This window comes from Petaurus breviceps, unplaced genomic scaffold (assembly GCF_028583685.1).
Source record: "Petaurus breviceps papuanus isolate PSGF00001 unplaced genomic scaffold, PetGlider_PUasm1.0 115, whole genome shotgun sequence".
In the NCBI taxonomy this organism is placed as follows: Eukaryota; Metazoa; Chordata; class Mammalia; order Diprotodontia; family Petauridae; genus Petaurus; species Petaurus breviceps.
In genome coordinates, this window is record NW_027185612.1 from 9,379,255 (window position 1) to 9,398,892 (window position 19,638).

A 19,638-nucleotide genomic window follows, 5' to 3' on the forward strand; every position below is an offset into this window, starting at 1 on the left:
TCCACCTGACTCCAGGGCTGGCACTTTATTCACAGCGCCACCTAGCTGCCCAAGTCTAATATATTCTTGAAAGAAAATACAATTAATAGAAAATAGCTGAAACCTAGAAAATTTGATATCAAAGTTATTAGAAATCTCTGTTAATATTGATTCTTAGGATGTAAGGCTTACAGAGTTTGTTAATAAAATCTGATTTCCACTAATCAAAAGAATACTTACAAAGAAGTAATAAACATCCCATTAATGATATACAGGAATATAAATAAGGTAGGTAGAATTCCCAGAGATCTGTAACAAAAATATTTTAATAAAAAAATTTTAATATATGCATTAAATATGTACTATATACATGTTAAGATAAAATGTTAAAACTGGTTATTTAAATCTGACAAAACTAATTCAACTCAACCAAAACTTATTAAAGTGCCTACTATGTGGTGAGATAAAAAGACAAAAATGAAAGTATCTTCACCAAACTTACATTATACTGAGTATATACAACATGACAGAAAGAAAATTAGCTCTGAAGGATCTAGGGTCAAATAGTGCCACTAACTAATAATAATAACTAGCCTTTATATAACACTTTAAGGTTTGCAAAGAGCTTTACACATATCTAATTTGATCCTCACAACTACTCAGGGAGGTGCTATTATTATCCCCATTTTACAGATGAGATAATTAAGGCAGAAGAGGTTAAGTGTCTTGCCCAGGGTCACACAGCTAGTTAAGTGTCTAAGGCTTAATTTAAACTTAAGCCTTCCTTCCCAGTATCCACTGGGCTACCTGTAGGTCTTTAAGCAAGGCCCTTCATCTCCCTGGACCTTTTTTTTCCCAAACTGTAAAAGGATGGAACTTGATTAGATGGCCTTCTGAGGTTCCTTCCAGCCCCAGTTCAATGATTCTACCCAAATATGTAAACACACAGTAATCTAAGGAAAAAAAGCATATTACCTGGGGGTTAGGGGGCGGGGGGAGGAGGGATCCAGGAAAAGGGAGAGAATGGGTAAGCAGTTTGTGCCAATGCTCAAAGGAAGGGTAGGAATGGAGGAATAATGTGACATGAGGCTGAAAGGATGGACCAAATTAAGGACTTTATCTTACTAACTGTTCCTCTGAAAGAGAGTAGAGCAAAAGGATTTAGAAAACAAAATTTTTGTCAAACTTTACAGAGGAAAAATGTGGCATCTCAGAAACAAAAGGCAATTACCAAAAATATCTTAGAAGCTGCTTAAACAATCTGCAATGATATTAAGTATGTGGTGGACACATGCATAAGCCGTACTGGAAATCATTTTCAAGTGCTGATTAAAACATAATACAAGAATTTAAAAGCATCTAGAATTATGACCTGCCACTTGGAGGATGGCTGAAAGAAATAAATCCCTTACCATATAAAGATTCCATACTGGCAGCATCATTGTCAATGAGAGCAGACGCTACCCATACTATTCCAAGAATAAGCAGTGCAAGAAGAATCAGCATAACAACAGTTTCCAAAATCCGTGCTCTGATTCCCTGAAAAGTGTAAACAGAATAAAATTTTAAAATATCTTACTCCATTTGCTAAATTTCTATATGAAATTGTAGAATAATTCTTTACAGAGGAAAAGATTTTGTTTTACTCCAGGGGAAAAACATTAAGTACTTACACATCTTAAGAGTTCTAGTTGATTTTTCCTTTTAAACCCATGGGAAATACTATTATCTTAAACTTGGAAATAAAACACACTGCTCATTAATCTCATGATTCCATAAAAACATTCTTTATACCATATAATTTTGCAAAGTCATTTTTAAAAATGGATTACTTTCTTAACGCTTTCAGCTAAGAAAGCAGATTAGCAAGTTTTTATCTATGATTTCAATCAAGGGAATGGAAGGCCAATTATGGCATATAGCCAAACAACTTAGCCAGCATTAAGCACAATTTAGGTACCATGTACCACTCACCACTTTACTTAAGAATAGAATTTCCTATAGTAATTAGTTCTGTGTAGTTCTTCACAGTCTACAGAGCCCTCAAGTGTGCAGCTAAAGAATTGCTCATTTTATTTCTGTACAGCTATTACATTAGTTTCATGGATTACATCATTCCTTTCTCTACATTGGACAGGACATTCACTAATTCACAATCCTAGGAGCATTACATGATAACAATTATTTTTTTTTCCTGAAGATCACGATGTTTTAATTTAAAACTAATTGAGATCTAACCACCAAAATAGGAAGAAAAAAAAACTAAGAGAAAGTATTTTTACTACATTTGGCCTGAAAAGTGATACCAGAAGACAGAACTGACATAAAAATTTTAAGACCAATATAAGCATTTTAAACTATAATGCTAACTCTAAGATATAATTTTATAAATCTTAATGTTAAGGTTATAGCCCAGTTTGTTTTAAATTATAAAGCAATGTGGTTTTTTTTTCATAGGTAAAATTTATTAGTAACTGAGTTAAGAATGAATGCCTTGGGTATATATTTAGTTTACTTTTTTTTACTCAACTGCCTTTGAACAAGTCTTTTTCAGTTTTTGAAGGAGTGAAAACAAAAATGATAAGATACACAATTAGAAATATTCTCATGGCCCAGTCATCTAAAAAATGAAATAAAAGAAAAAAATAATACCGCTATTAACAATAGACATTTATATACCATGCTTGAAGGTTTGCAAAGTGTTTAACACAGTGATTTCATTTGATCCTCACAATAACCACATGAGCTAAATAAATCTTATAGTATTTATGTCAATGTTACAGATAAAGGAACTGAAGCACACAATCTATATGACTGGGCAAGGGTCGCCAACTTTTTAGCTCTAGATTTTCGCTATGATAGCCCTGGGAGTTTTCATTTTGGGTTTTCTTTCATAAAGTGACTGGTGTATTCTTTCTACATCCACTTTCTCCTCTGGCACTAAGAGATCTGGGAAAATTTCTTTTAAGATTTCTTGAAATAAGGCATATAGGCTCTTTTTTTGGTCATGATGTCCATATAGTCCAATGATTCTTAATTTTATTCTCCTCAGTCATTCAGGTCAGTTGTTCTTGCTATGAGATAATTTATATTTTCTTATATATTTTTCAGCCTTTTGACTTTGTTTTAATATTTCTTATTCCCTCACGGAGTCATTAGCTTCTGTTTGGTCCATTCTAACTTTCAGAAAGTTTCTTGCTTGGCCAAGATTTTGTACCTCTTATGCCGAGCTAAAGCAACCTTTCCAATTCTTTCTTATTATTCTCATTTCTTTTCCAATTCTTTTCCTCAAGCATTCTCGATCCATTCATTTATAAAAACATTTTAAAACTCTTATTCTTAAACTTTTGCTTAATCTTTTTGAGGAATTCAAGCTGAGTCTGTACCCATGCTGTTTTTCTCTGAAGTGCTGCCCGTAGATGCTTTAGAGTCTTTCTCTTCTGTCTTTGCATCTTGAGCGTCCCTGCCACCATAATAGTTCATGATGGTGGCTGTTTGTGTGTTTGCTTGCTCATTTTTTCAGTCTACTTCCTGACTTCAGATGTGATGTTAAGATCAGGTTCTGCACACTTCTGAAGGGAAGGTCTGAGCTGGTATGGTTGCTTCTTTCTTAGTTCTTTCTTATTGAATATTTTGTTATTTCAGGTTCTCAAGAGTAATTTGGGCTGGAAACTTGCAAGCTTTCGGTACTCCCAAAGTAGTTTGATCCAGAGCAAAGCCTCAGAAGTAGACCATTTCTGTCAGCCAACTGGAAAGTTCTTTTGGCTCCAAGAGGTAGAACTGTGGGTTCCCCTTCAGTCTGGGATTTCTGCCTCAAATTCAGGCCTGCACAACCTGCAGCCAGGCAGCTTATAGCCCTCAGATATGCCAAAGGATTTCAGGCAGGTTGCCCTAAATCCTTTGGCGGGCCCCACGTTGTGCAGGGCTGGCCTTAATTAGTCCTCTGCAGTCCTGACTACACTCTAGAAGTGCAACTCTGCTCGAAGCTTGGGGAGTGACCCACATCATTGCTACAGCTGCTGTCTTCTAAACTTCCTCCTTTTTACACACACACACACACACACACACACACACACACACACACACACACACACACACACACACACACAGTCTGGGTCTCCACACCCAGGAATGCGCCTGTGCTGTGCAGGTCTTTTCTGTTTATCCTGGATTTGTGATCTGGGACTAGGGAGTGGACAACAAAATTGGCATTTGCAGTGTTGCAGTGCCTCGATGCAGGTTTGTACAAATTGCCCTCTATACATTTCATATCAAAGGATCAACTGACCATTATCCTTGGGTAGTTTATCCCATTTGCAGTTAATCATAGGAATAACTGTTCCTCCCTCCAGCTATTATTACATAGAAACTTGGGTTGGTAACAGTGATACTAAAAAGGTATGGAGGAGAATGAGACTACATCTGACCAAGAACCAATACAATATTCCCAAACCAAATATATTTGGTAGTTTCCATTGTTTTGTTTTTTAATATCTCTTCTTCCTATTTTATGTGGATAATTAATAAAAAAAAACCTTTCAAAACAAACAGAAAACAAAAAAAGTAGGAATTCTTATGGGGCCAAAGAACAACAACAAAAAAGAAATTTAAAAGGCAATTTTAAAAGTTCCAGAAATAGCAACAATGCAGATTATTTTAATAGTAAAACCAAGAATGAATTAAAAAGGAAGACAGACCAAAAATAGAGAAATGAGTTAGGAAGCAAATAAGCAAATCACCAATTCTATAATATCAAATTCTAATTATCTGACATAAAATTCTCCAAAAGAGTAAAATATAAAATTTGCAAAGTGCCATACAATGAATGCACTTGCATACCATAGAGAAATACTGCTTAAAAAAAAAAAAAAGGAATAGTCTCCTCCAACTGAGGGTCCAAATATCCTATATGGTGTCACTGGTATTTGCTCTGACAGAGAACTATCACTTCCCCATCAAGTTCTATTTTTCTCTGCTACCCTGCAACCAAGGTAAAAAGTACAGCATTCTCTTTCCCAAGAGATACCTCAATTGCCAAGATTTCTCCTAGATATTCCACAGTTACCAAGAATAAAGAATACTTAACATGTTTCATATATAGATAATATAATCCTAGCTAGAATTTTCATTTGGAAGATAAAGTTTTGACTACAGAATCTTAATTTTTATTCAGATGATTAAATATTCTAATTTAAAGATGTAAATAGAAGGATTTTTAAAAATAGTAAAATGAACTCAGGAGAACTACTAGCTAAATGTTAATGTTTAAAAAAAAATACACAGAACAAGGTGAAATTCAGAAAACAGTTAAGGAACATGTTCAAGTATAATGAACTTCACCTCATCTCATTACTACCTTATTACATCCTTAGATAACAAGAGTGAAATTCCTTTGCTTTTATACATTTGTGGCCCGGCCTAAATGAACTATAAATGTATGTATACTATGATAATTTCACAAACTCAGTAGCTGTGAATGACTTAATTTTCAAAGAAGAGCCTTTCTTAAAATATTGGAGCAATTTTCTATGGTCCTGTAATTTTAGAAAATGAAATGAAATAATAAGGTCTCCCAATTCATGCTGAAAAAGTTTACATTCAGGAAAGATGCTTCTTTGGTGTGATATATTACTAGAAATTTTGTGATTTCTTATTAAGAAATAAGAACAATTTGAGATATACTAAAATCTTTACAAAATAATTATAAAATTCCTCAGTTCCATGCCATGAAACTGTAATGTTGTCTAAAATAAATCCTCTGGGATGAAGTCCCAGAAGGACCAATCTGATAATGAATATGGCAAGTAACATTTTCCAAAGGCTGAGGAAACCTTAAACAATGCCACTTGGAACCACAGAGAATAAATTTACTACATCTTCAACACAACAGAGCTTCAAATATTCGAAGGCAGCCCATCATGTCCTCTTATCTGCCAAGTTTTCTTTTCTTTAGGATTTAATCTATTTGTTCATTAGCATTTGGCTCCAAGGTCCTCTCACTCTCCTAGTAGCTTTCTTTTGCTCCAGACAGTCCTTGTCTCACTTGGCCATAATATTCCCTATATAACCCATGAAGAATGCAGCTGCACCTTCCTTGTTCTGGACGATGCTATCCTATTAACTCAGCCAAAGAATAAGTCATCAACAAGCATTTATTATATGACAGACACTGTGCTAAAAGTTGGAGATAAAAAGAAAGGTGAAAACAACTGCTGCCTACAAGAAGCCCTCTTTCTAACAGGGCAGGGAAGGGGGTCAATAATATCTAAACAACCGTGCACATGCAAAACTTAGACAAAGTAAGGTAGAGGTCATCTCAGAGGGAAGGCACTAATGTTGAGAGAAAAGGGGAAAAGTTTCTTGTAGAAGGTGAGATTTTCACTGAGAGTAGGAAGGAAGCTAGGGAAGCCAAGAGGCAGAGGTAAGGAGGAAGGACATTTTAGGCAAGGCTGAAAGTTAGTATTAAGGCAAACAAAGTTTTATTAGGAGATACTTCAAACTATTTATTCTGAGCTTTTTATTAAACTATTTCACTCTAATTGTTAAGTCACAACTTATCTAATAAAAATAACTTTGAAACCTATAAGATACTATAGATATAAATAGATATATCAAGTTATAGATCCATATGTATAGTGTGTGTATATGAGATACATGTAAAATTATATATATATATATAAATCGATCTATCTCATTTGATCTTCACAAACTTCAAAGGGTTAGATACTAAAGGTGTAATCTCCATTTTACAGATGGCGAAACAGATGGCTTAGAGAGATTAAGTAACTAGTCCATCATCACATGACTTTTAAATGTCTGAGGTAAGACCTGACTTCAAGTTTTCCTGATTCCAAATTCAGCGTCTATCCACTACACCATCACTGCACTAATCTCTATTTGTCCAACTATTGAAACTAAGTGAATATTACTTTTCAATAAAGTGAATTTCAAGAAAACATGGAAAGTTGATTAACTTCTATAGTTCATACTCCAACCTTCACCCCACTTTCTTTATCCAATTAATCTGGCTGGACTTGAGAGGGAGAAGTTTATGGTAGGAATAACTGTTAAACTTCATTAGAGCTTCAGATTATAGCCAAAACTTTTATAGTATGTTTACAGTCAATAAGCATTTACCAGATATGGTTTTGATCTAAATACAGACTATACTTTTCCCCAATCTACTTTATATAGTGTCAGGGAAATCTACAATAATCAGTATTTTAAGTACATGTAAAAAAAAAAACCCTACACATTCCTTATATTTTATACATATGTGCATGTGTCCCCCTAAAAAGAAGAAATCCGATAGGAGCATATGGGAATGAATGTGTGTGTGTGTGTGTGTGTGTGTGTGTGAGGGGGAGAGAGAGAGAGAGGGAGAGAGAGAGGGAGGGAGGGAGGGAGAGGGAGAGGGAGAGACAGAGACAGAGACAGAGACAGAGAGACGGAGAGAGAGATTTCACTTTAGGGATGTGGCCTATACTGAGGCGTCGCAAGATACGAGATGGTACGTTCGTACCTTGATAATTTCTATAGATTGAAATCAAAGAAACTCAGACATTTAATTTGAAATTTTCATTCTTTAGAAGCAGAGGAATCCCATAATTCTAGCATCAATGAGAAACTATTCTATCTATAAGAACATAAAGGTTCATCAGAGTAAATACCACAAGACAAGATAATTACCACAAGGATTTCAACATGTATATAGACTGGTGGCACAGAGAATAGAGCGCTGGCCTTGGAATCAGGAAGACCTGTGTCCAAAGTCTGTCTCAAACACTTGCCATTTGTGTGACTAGTCATTTGAACTATCTTAATCTCTGTCTCCTCATCTATAATAGGGGTATAATAATAGCACCTCCCTCAAAAGGTTGTTGTGATGATCAAATGAGACAATATATATAAAATACTTTGAAAATCTTTCAGGATTTTATGTATTGGCTATTATTAATAAGATTATTAATATTAATCATTAGGGCACGAAGACTTAGAAAACTTAATAACCACAGCATTACCAAGGATGATCTATTACTTCATGTATATATTTAGCCTAATGAGCAAGGCACACAAACACAGCAAGGATCTAAACAGTGGCAACCACCTGGATATTGTGTTGCAATGCTCAGAAGCTACAATAGGAAGCAATTTCATAGGTATTTTTCAGAAGACATTGAACTGTGCAGCAATATTTTTTTAGTTTTAGCTGTAGGGTCCAGATTTAAATTTGTGACATTGGTTACAGAAAATTAGTCAGTTGCTTGTTCAACCACGGAATCTGAAGATTGTTTGGGTTATTGCCTTTACATATGATATCACTATTACCTAATAACTTCTAAATTCTTACTTAACATTATGTCCAAAACATCAAATACCTATAAGAACTCTACAATCATTTCAAAATAGTCCTCTTGAAGAGATTATCACAACTATAAGCACCAGTATAAATAGTCAATTGGCAATGCTTTCCAAGATACCATCACTAAGACAGGTAACCATAATCTCTACTATAACCATTCTTTATTGATATCAGTATAGCCCTGGTTTGACAAAAATATCTCAAAACAGTTCATACATATCTTGAAGAAAAACACACACATATACATGTGTGCACAAGCCTATATTTTGCAACAAAAAAGTTATGAGGCAAAAACTGGTCATGAGAGACCAAATGTTGAAAAGATCCAGTAAACATACTGGGGAAAGGATTGGCTCTGAAGTCTTAAAAAGACTTCAGACCTGTGTGTCTTTGAGAGTTCCCTAGGACTCAATTTCTTCATCTGTAAAATAACGATAACATCTATAGTACTTATGTCACAGGGTTGTTGACAGGCTCAAATGAAATAATGAATGTAAAATATTTTGTGCAAACAAACTCTAAAAGTGTAATATTCAATTATTATTAAATATAAGATTTTAAAAATTAAAACATTAGTATCTTCTATAAGAGCAGCAAAAAGGTAGCACACAAAATTATGAACACAATCTCAAATATTTTAAATCACTGACAATTAATTGATCAGTTTTTAAAAATCATTTTCTAGACATCACTACATTTCAACTTCTAAAAATAAAGCACAACTTAGAAATGCCCCCTTTAATTACACATAAGCTGTCTCTTTGAATTCAGGTTCATTAAACACCAGTAAGTACTAAATAGTCTTGTAGGGTTTACAATAAAGAATGATAGCCATTCATAAGTCCTATTTGTTGAGTACAATAATTTCAATTCTATGTATCTGCATTTCACAGAAAACCCATCAGATGAATGCATAACAGCATCATGGGTATTTAAGGCTCTGACCTTGGCCTCCCTTCTCTCCTTGCTCTATACCCTCCCCCTGGCAATCTCATGCACTCTTAAGGCTTCCACTACCATCTCTAACCATATAACTTATACTAAATCTATATCCCTAGCTCTTTCTCAAAATGCCTAAAAACATTTTAATGTGGCTCCAACATCTCATAGATTCACCACAAACTGAGGCCACCTCCTTCTACCTAACCTGTGCTTCTCTCTAACTTCATTATTTCAGTCTCATGTGTAAAACCTTGGAGTTATTATCAGGGTTCCTTCCTTCCCCACCCCTCATACTGCTAATCAGTTATCAAGCTCTGTCTCTTCTACATCACTTGTAGTTGTTGTTCAGGTGGTTTTTTTTTCAATTGTGTCTGACTCCTCATGATCCCATTTGGGGTTTTCTTGGCAGATACTGGAGTGGTCTTCCCTTTTCTTTTCCAGCTCATTTTACAGATGAGGGAAGTGAGGCAAACAGGGTTAAATGACTTGCCCGGGGTCACACAGCTAGTAAGTGAGGCCAGATTTGAACTCAGGAAGATGTGTCTTCCTTACTTCAGGCCTGACACTCTATCCACTGTGCCACCTAGCTGCCCAAATCACTCATACCTGATCCATTCTCTATATTCTACCAACACCATTCTAGTACAGGTCCTCATTACCACCCACCTAGAATATAGTAACAGTCTTCTAATAGATGTTCCAGTGTCTTCTCTCTCCTGGCTCCAATTTACCCTTCGAATCACTGCCCTGACCAATCTTCCTTAAGCATAAATATGCTCCCCTGATATCTCAATCCAAAAGTCTTCAGAAGTTCTCTATTAATAAGGCCCTCCATAATATGGTACCATCTTACCCTTTTAGCCTCAGATCAAGCTATTCTCCCATCTCCTTTCATGTTCTCTGTACTCCAACCGACCTGGACTATACTAGGTCACATGAACACATTTCTATTCCTTCGCCCAGGTTGTTTCCTATGTCAGGGGGCTGAGAAAAGGGGAAAGGGAGGATGGTTAGATGGGGGAAGGGAGCATCCCAAGGAGAAGAGCTGAGTCTATAACCTAAGCCATCTTTACAAAATTCAACAACCAGCATGGTACTAACGATGAACTTCCCCAAACAGCCATGGCACAACCTTAGCTCAGTTCCATCTATACTTTATGGGATGACACAAACCCCCTATCCCCAAGTATGCCCCATGAGGGAGGTCTCCAATCCTATCCCCATCATACCTATGCTTTGCAATCCTTCAATGAAAGTGTGTGTTTTGTGTTATACTTATGTGAAGATATATCATATCCCTTCTACAATTCTACAGTCTCCAAGAGGGCAATGACCCTGCATCATCTAATCTTTATACTTGCCCCAGCACCTAGGACCTTGAGTCCACAGGCCTGGAAAGCTGTCCCTTCTTACCTCTCTCTTCAAGATTCCACTCAAAGCACCATGTTATGCATGAAGCCTTTTCTCCTGGTAATTGTTAGTGCTCTCCTTCCCAAATGACTTTGTAATTAACTATTTACACACACACATATATATATGTGTGTGTGTGTGTGAATACATATATAATATATATGTGTTTGTGTGTATATACTTGTATATATATATATATATGTTCACTCTAATATTTATGCTGTATATGTTTTATATGTCCTTTTATCTCTCCCAATAAAATGAAAGTGCCTTATGAGGAGGGATTATTTCATTCTTTGTACATAGATCCCTGAGATCTATCTAGCACAGTGCCAGGCATACAGTAGGGGCTTAATATCTGTTGATTGGTTACAGTAATTACTTAAATGTTTGCTGAATTGAATTTTCTACTTAGGGAGATGCAAATTAACAAATTTATACAGCCTGAAATAAATCTTGGGTCCTAGGTCACATCTTAAATAAATATTATTTCATAAGATAAATAATCACAGGACTCTGGAGCTAAAAGAAACCACAGAGATCCAACCATCCAACTGGCTCAATGTGACAAAGTTAAATGATGGAGTCACATAGTAGACAGATAGATCATTCTTACCATTTTTTTTTATAGTATTCCCTACATCAAAAACTCATTCTTTTTAGCAAGCGCCTTGTATAATGAATCCAAACTATTTGTCATACCGCAGTTTAGACAACAAAGCCAGCAGGACTTCAGCAAGATAGGAAGCAAGCTAGTAGCTACACTATCAAGTAAGCCAGGTACAGTTAGTAATTATAATTATAGGTCTAGGCAAGCATGCAGAGTCCAGAGTGCAGGAAGATCAGTTAGCTCAAAGACTGATAAGCAAATGAAGTCTTTTGCTTGAGGGATTGGTACTACAGAATTAGGAAACTAGGAAATAAAGAGTTAAGAGTGCTGAGTAGTAGGGGTGGCCAGGTAGCACAACGAGTAAGAGCACCGGCTCCAGTGTTGGGATGACCTGGGGATCGAATCCGGGCTCAGACACTTAGCACCCATACAGCAACAGCTGGCCGTGTAACCTTGAGCAAGTTACTTAACCCCAATTGCTTTAAAAAAAAAATGATGCATCTTAAATTTAATAATTTATTGTTAATTTGTAGTTTTCCTGCATTGAAATTTTGATGATGCAATATTGTGTCATGTAACTGTATAGTATCATATCATAAACAAATCATTCCACACACATATTCCTACCGATGCAGCCTGGACTTCCCAAAAATCCACAACACACTCTCCTGCCAACACTTGCTTGTTAACACCTGTCAGCGAATTTGACCACTGATTGATTATAACTTTCATTTTGTGTGTTTATTTGGAAAATAAAGTAATCACTATAACTTTAGCTCTGTTACACAACAGATGAAACATATACGAATGATTTTTACATATTTTCTTATTTTCTCTTCTTTCCTTATGCTTTCACTGCCCCTTTATTTTTATTTAAAACCCCAAATTGCACCTGAGACTATTACAGCTCCCTTGGATTGTTCCAATGTCCCCCGGGGGCAGTACCACCCACTTTGAGAACCTATGTACTAAATAAGCTAAGAATCTATGGTACATCCATGCAGTAGTTTACTCCTCTGTCATGCAAAATTAGTGACTGACCATAGAAATGAGAAATGAAAGAAGATCAAGTTATTCTGCCATTAATAATTTGTAACATAAAATTCCTACCTTGGATGAGATCTTAACAGAATTTCGAATACATATATGATAAATAAAAGATAAATTAGTTACTATAAAAATCATATTATATAATCGCCTCATAAAATTCTCTACAAAAATATAAGATAAATTAGGAATGATACACTAGTTTGCCATAATGCGCTCAACCTTAACTTTTTCCTGAATGATATAACAATAGAGATCTCTAGTCCAGAGTTCAGAAAGTTTTTATATAAAGTACATATTTTGTTTATATTGTTACTAGATAAAAAACAACACAGATAAATTACCAATATAGGTAGGATTCCAAATGTAATAAATCTGACTTTATCATATACAAGGCTTTCTAGATAAAACTATTAAAAAGAAACATATACTACATTTGAAGAAAGTTTTTTTTAAAACCCATGACCAAAAACAACAGGAAATAAAGAACCTTAATTTCCTTAAAAAAATTATATAATCTAAGGTAAAACTCAATTCTATTTTTAACACTGATATTACAAAAAGATTTCTGAAATCTTTGTTAACAGAAAATCAAATAAATCAACAAGTATTTATTAAGACAGAACTTGGCTACATGGAATGAATCTTAATAATCAAAGAACTCCCTTAACACCACAGTTTGTTTCACATCTTAACAATACTGCCAAAGAATAGTGAATCTAAAAGAAGCACAAAAAAGTTTCAGCTATAAATCCAAATAAAAACAACTGCTAATTAGCAATACAGGATATTATAAAACCTAGCAAAATTATTGTTTCTTTCTACTTGTCTTATAAATTACTTAAGATTGTTCTATCAATTTGAAGCACTCTAAGAAATATCTAATTACTAAGATGTAAGGATAGAAGAGATAATTTTTTTCTCACGTCAGCTATATTTTTCAAGTTTTACAAAGGTTCTTTTTGTAGCTAGCCATAAAATCAACTATACATGTGGAATTGATTTGATAGGAAAAGATTATTTAGGTTTTTTGTAACAAGCAGAATTTTTACTTTTAGAAAATTTAGGAAAGAGGTGATGACTACAAATAATCAAGACAATTTGTTAAATTAATGCATTCAGTTCCATTTGATTCATTTAAGTGCTGAAAGTCAAAGAATACAATGACTTCCTTTCTTGCTATCATTAAGATACTCAATGCCCAAGAACAGGGTTTTGTAATATGTTGCTTATGATTTATAAACTTTTAGTTCTAGTACTGTCTTGAAATTAATAAAAAGCATAGCGAGAGCTTTTATCATGACCATTAATCACCAGCAGGTCAGCATAAAGACAAAAAAATCTGCCTACTGCTCATCTTTCCATTACGAGTCAGAAGCTGAAGCTGGAAAGCCCCAAGGGGAAGCTTCCGATCAACTCCATTCTTGCATACACTGAGCTAAAAGATAGACCAGATGTCAGGATAACTCACTGAAATACCCTTCAAACAACAGTTGAAGTAGCAAAACATCATGTCAGAGAAAAAGAGTCTCTATTGTTCATCTTAAAAAGTGAGGGAAAAAAGAAAAGAAGAAAAGGGGGGAGGTGGAAAGTGAGGAAAGTCTCTATTAGAAGCTAATGACTTATCAGTCTATATTACCAGCAATTTTATTCCTGACATGTAACTTAAATTTTCAATGCTTAGAAATTACTAACATGGAATCCTAAAGGCAGTTCAGGAATTTCTGATTTTTAAACTTCCCAACCTATATTTATTTTCTATAGAAAATGAAATTGAAATCAATGAGTACTTTGTGATGAAAAACCTTCCCTTCTGAAAGATGGTAACTAGATGAATATCAAAGGAGAGAGGACTGCTATGTAGCTAGGAAAAAACATCAAAAGAAAGTTTTCATGTCATTAACAGTCTAATTTTAAGGCATAGAAAAAAAAAAAGTAAAACCTTTACCCTAGAAGTCAAACCTTTCTTATTTCTGAAACTACCATTAACCCCACATGATATGAGTTAAACACAAATAAATATAGTGGTAAGGATGAAACACATAGATTATATTGATTAAAAGTCAAACATCTGAAATGAATATGACTGCAATTGTTGTGGTTTTAATGCTATCCAACTACATGTTTAGCTGTTCTGTACTAAGCATTAATGAAATAAAAATTACAATGTACCACAAAAGTCCTAACAATAAGCTGATATGTTTCTATGGTGATGAACATTTAAACACAATCCAGCCTGGACATCTTGACCTCTTGCAAGGTATGTAAACAGTACTTTATACACTATGCCTCCACCCTTTAGGAAAGCCTGGGAAAAATTTCTACATTCATGGCACATTTAAAATAAATATCAAGTCCATTGTTCTCATTTAACAAAAAGGGTCTCTTAGTAACATTAAGATAAGGTTTGTTCAGTATGACATTTAGAATTACAACAAACATAAATGCTGTCATCCAGAGAAGATCGATAGAAACACTAATAAAGAACTAAAAATAAAAGCAGGTATTAGATTTTTAAAGCATGAAATAACTACAAACATGCATTTTTAGCACCTGTCAATCCCCCCCCCCCTTTGTTCCCAAGTAATCATTGAGCATATGGACAAAAGGAGCTCTGTTCTTAGATGGAGTTTGAAATATCTTTGTTTTAAAAGTTATATATATTGAAATTGTTTTACTTCATTCTATATGTTCTACATTTATATACACATATATACTTCTTTAAACTTAATACTACAATAAGAATACAAAAAATGACTAAATCATCTCTGAAGTCCTTTCCTCGCTCAAAATCCAAAGATTCTACAATTCTAGGAAGAAAAAAACCCTTAAGATTCCTAGCCATCAAGAACTGAGAAGAAAATACTTTCACACATTTAAAAATTGAAATACTAATAATATTCCAAATGTATATGTACAAAAATAGGTTGCTAAGATACAAGCATGTGATTTTTGTGTGTAGAAGAGTTTTTCCCAGTATATTCCTCGCAACTGAAAATGGAAAAAAATCTTCTAGATTACAAACAAATAGATTCATACACTCTTAAAAATTGATCACCTTTTAAAGGAAGTTTTAAAACTGCAGATAACAGCAGTGAAATATGAAAACTTGGGAACAGAGTACTACTGGGACATCAGACTAAATTCTTTAAAATTATTCTAAGAATGTAAAAAATTCTTTCGTTTACGCTGACACAAAGCTTTCTACAATACACCATAACAATTAACTGTTTGGTCAGTAAAGCTCTTGCCTTCACTTTCAAGATTACTTATAAACTTTAGGGATGTTTCCATAGTAAAACCTGTTAAGACAAGCTGAAAAAAAAAAATAAGTAGGTAAATTACTAACACCATTCTAAGAGACCAGCGAAGTGCACGTAGAGCTAATGTAGCCCAAGCGGCAATTTTTAATTTGTTAAGATTACATTCTGATCTGTGAGGTCAAAATATTCAACCCAATAAAATGATGTAAAAACAAACGGAATAAACCCTAAGCCAATAATATACTATTTATTCTATAAACTGTTCAAGAACAAACATGGACCAAACATATAAAGATGTAGGGGTCAAAATTTATGTCACCCCAGAAAATATCTTAAAGCCCCATTTCTATTTATGTTTTCAATTTGAAAATATTTGTCTTCAAGTTCAATCCTAAAATAATGGTAAAAACTCCAATGGTAAAAACTCTAAAAAAGACCTAATGAAGCTGGGCATCTTAAATTCTGATAACTACTCTAGGCCAGGTCCAAATTAGGCCAATCCAGTAATGCAGGTTCGGGGTTAAGTATAGTAAGGTACTCATGAATGCAATCAAAACAGCTTTACTGATATAAAATCAACAGAATCGGTTAAAAAGGATACTAACTCTAAACAAAAAAATTAATCCCTCCCCCCTCCAAATCACCAAGACAACCAGTCAGCTAGGTCAGAAAAGCATTCCTTGTAGAGTGGCAGAAACTCAGGTAAAACTTCTGACACTAGTTCCCACTTGACTGGATCTTCAGGCAGCAAGGTAGCTAAATGGCCTCTTCTTACTCTTTTAAACGACCAATCCAGCATGCTCTGCCAAAGTTGTTTCCCACTGTGCAAAGCATTAAGCACAACTTCCAAGGAGAAAGGAAACAAGAGAGAAAAAGAAGTAGCAAAAAAAAAAAAAACACCCAGTCTCAAAGTCATAAATTCCCAAGTAGAGCTGAGGCAGATTAAAACATAATTAGGAAATGTCTAACAAAATAAAGATATGATAAAACATAAATGATGTCAATTTGTGGTATTCTAAGTCAATATACAGCCTGCAGAGATCTATTTCTATTTGAGTTTGACACTTCTTTAGAAGATACTGACATATACCTTCCTGGTTCAAACCACCCCAAAGGCTTGGTGAGCAACTTCCAGGTGTATGCAATGGAAAGAACCTTCCCTCCCACTTCAGAGTATAAGCAGCTATCCACTATTTCCTGTTGGCTTATTGCATGGTGACAAAAAGCCTTTTAATTGGCTACCGAACAGGAATTGCACATACAAAAGGTATGAGTCTATGAACTTTCTATTTCCCTTACAGGAAAGGAAGAAGTGCTTGCTGTGAATGACATTTGGTACCACGCCCCTAACAGGGCTCCTAGGAACCAATCTTAAATGGTTGGCAAGATAACAGCCCTGATAATCAACTCTGTCCCGGAACAGTATGCATACAAAAGGCCTATGATCTCTTAATCATATTGCACATCTGTGATGGGGGCTGGTGATGACAATGGAGCTATCATTTATGCTGAGGACCTAATGCTCCTGGCCAAAGTTGTATCTATCCCTGAGTTTGGCCAAAGTGAAGTGAAGAACTGAGGAGACTGAGGAACTCAGAGGCCAAACTGCTTGAGGATCATAAATACATAGGTTCAAATTCCTTACTATATGTGAGGACAGGAAGGAAGACTGTGCTCTACCATATTAAAATCCATTTGACTGAGTGCCTCTACCACACAATCTAACATTTTCACACATATAAAGTTACTTTTCTGACCAACGCATACTATATATCTCTTTCTACTACTGTTGCTTGCCAATAATACACACCTACTGAGGTATCATTTATTCTCATATACACTGAATCTCAATTATTCTCGTTCACTCATCAAGGGACTAGAACAGGAATGGGGAACCTGTGACCTTGAGGCCACGTGTGGCCCTCAAGGCCCTCAAGAGCGGCCCTTTGGCTGAATCCAAACTTCACAGAATACCCTTAATAAAATAATTTGTTCTGAAAAACTTGGACTCAGCCAAAAGGCCATACTCAAGGACCTAGAAGGTCACATGTGGTCTTGAGGCCCTAAACTAGACTTTTAACTGTGTTGCTGTAAAATTCCTTCTACCAGGTATATCAGTACCTTCTCTAAAATTAAAAGAGAGTTGCCTTCGGCACTGAAAGCTTAAGGGACTTGCCCAGGGAAAGAAAGGCAGCATATGTTATGCTTGACCCAGGACTTTCCAATTCTGAGGTCAGGTTGCCTTATTATTTTATTCAAAGTAAAAGCATTGAGGCAGCTAGGTAGCACAGTGAATAGAGCACCAGTCCTGGAGTCAGGAGGTCCTGAGTTCAAATCCACCTCAGAAACTTAACACTTACTAGCTATTTGGCCTTGGGCAAGTCACTTAACTCCAATTGCCCTGCCTTCCCCCTCCAAAAAGACAATAAATAAATAAAAGCATTAACCTTTCTATCTGTATCATTAATGTTACATCATTTGTTTTCTTTTTGGTTTTGCTCTGGACACACACATACCCCTTTTGTGCTTAGTAATCTTCTTAAGCCTCAGTAGATTCTGGACCCCTTACTTAGCTTTCCTATGCTACTGATACTCATTGATAGTTCCTGTTTTTTCATTTCCTGATTATGTGCACATAACTCTCTTTGAATTTCATAGGAAGAGAAGCTTCCTGTATAGCCACTTTTTTGTTTTAGTTCTTTCCCCTGAAATCCTTTGCCTCTCTTCATTTATTCTAGAAAGTTATTTTACCATCTCCTATCAATACATGAACCAGGAATTACAAGAAGAGCAGACTGGTTTTCAAAAAGGCAGAGGAACCAGGGACCAAACTGCCAACATTTGCTGGCTTATGGAAAAGTCAAAGGAGTTCCAGAAAAACATCTACTTCTGCTTCATTAACCTAAAGCCTTGGACCATGTGGATCACAACCAAATGTGGCAAGTTCCCAAAGAAAGGGGAGTACCAGATCATTTTATTGGACTCTTGAGGAACCTGCATGTGGGCCAAGAAACAATAGTTAGAACTGAACATAGAACAACTGATTGGTTTAAGATGGGAAAAGGAGTATGACAAGGCTGTATATTGTCATCTTATTTATTTAATTTATATGCAGAGAACATCATATGAAATGCTAGGCTACACGAATCAAAAATCAGAATTAAGATTAGTGGGAGAAATATAAAAAATCTCAGCTTTGCAAATGACACTACTCTGATGGCAGAAAGTGAAGAGGAGTAAGAAGCCTCTTGATGAAAGTGAAAGAGTCCAAAAGCTGACTTAAAGCTTAACATCAAAAAACCCAAGATCTTGGCAATTGGTCCCATTACTTCCTGGCAAATAGAGGAAGAAGAAAGGGAAGCAGTCAGATTTTATATTCTTGGACTCAAGGATCATTGCAGATTGTGACTGTAGCCATGAAATTAAAAGATACTTGCTCCTTGGAAGGAAAGCTATGGCAAATCTGGACAGCATACTAAAACACAGAAACATCACCTTGCTAACAAAGGTCCATATGGCTGTGAGAAATGGACTATAAGGAAAGCAGCATGCCATAGAATCAACACTTTTGAATTATGGTGCTAAAGAAGTCTTTTGAGAATCCCTGGGACAGTGAGGAGATCAAATCAATCAATACTAAAGAAATTAATTAAGGTTATTCACTGGAAGGTCACATACTGAAGCTGAGGCTTAAATACTTTGGACACATAATGAGAAGATAGGACTCATTGGAAAAGAACCTCATGTTGGGAAAGACTGAAGGCAAAAGGAAGGGGACAGCAGAGGATAAGATGGATACAAAGGATCACACAAACAATTAATGTAAACTTAGACAGACCTCGGGAGACAGTGGAGGATAGAAAGGCCTGGTGTGCTATGGCTCATTCGGTCATGACAAGTAGAATGTGACTGAACAACTGAACAACAACAACAAATCATCAGACATTCTCCAAACGTGTCCAACCTAGTACAACGTGTTTCAGTGTCAAAAGTTTCAACATTTATGGATTCCAAGATTAGGGATT

The 19,638-nt window shown here is 35.4% G+C and overlaps 1 protein-coding gene across 7 annotated transcripts in view; it reads right to left on the reverse strand.

Moving 5' to 3' along the window:
• Positions 1-19,638, reverse strand: part of LMBR1 (limb development membrane protein 1) — a 194,183-nt gene that overhangs the window by 70,707 nt on the left and 103,838 nt on the right. For all 7 annotated transcript variants that reach the window (XM_069084512.1, XM_069084508.1, XM_069084528.1 and 4 more), the window contains 2 exons: positions 1,392-1,518; positions 220-288 (listed from right to left, as the gene is read on the reverse strand). In XM_069084512.1, the coding sequence (XP_068940613.1) occupies positions 220-288; positions 1,392-1,518 (196 nt within the window). The remainder of the gene's footprint in view (positions 1-219; positions 289-1,391; positions 1,519-19,638) is intronic.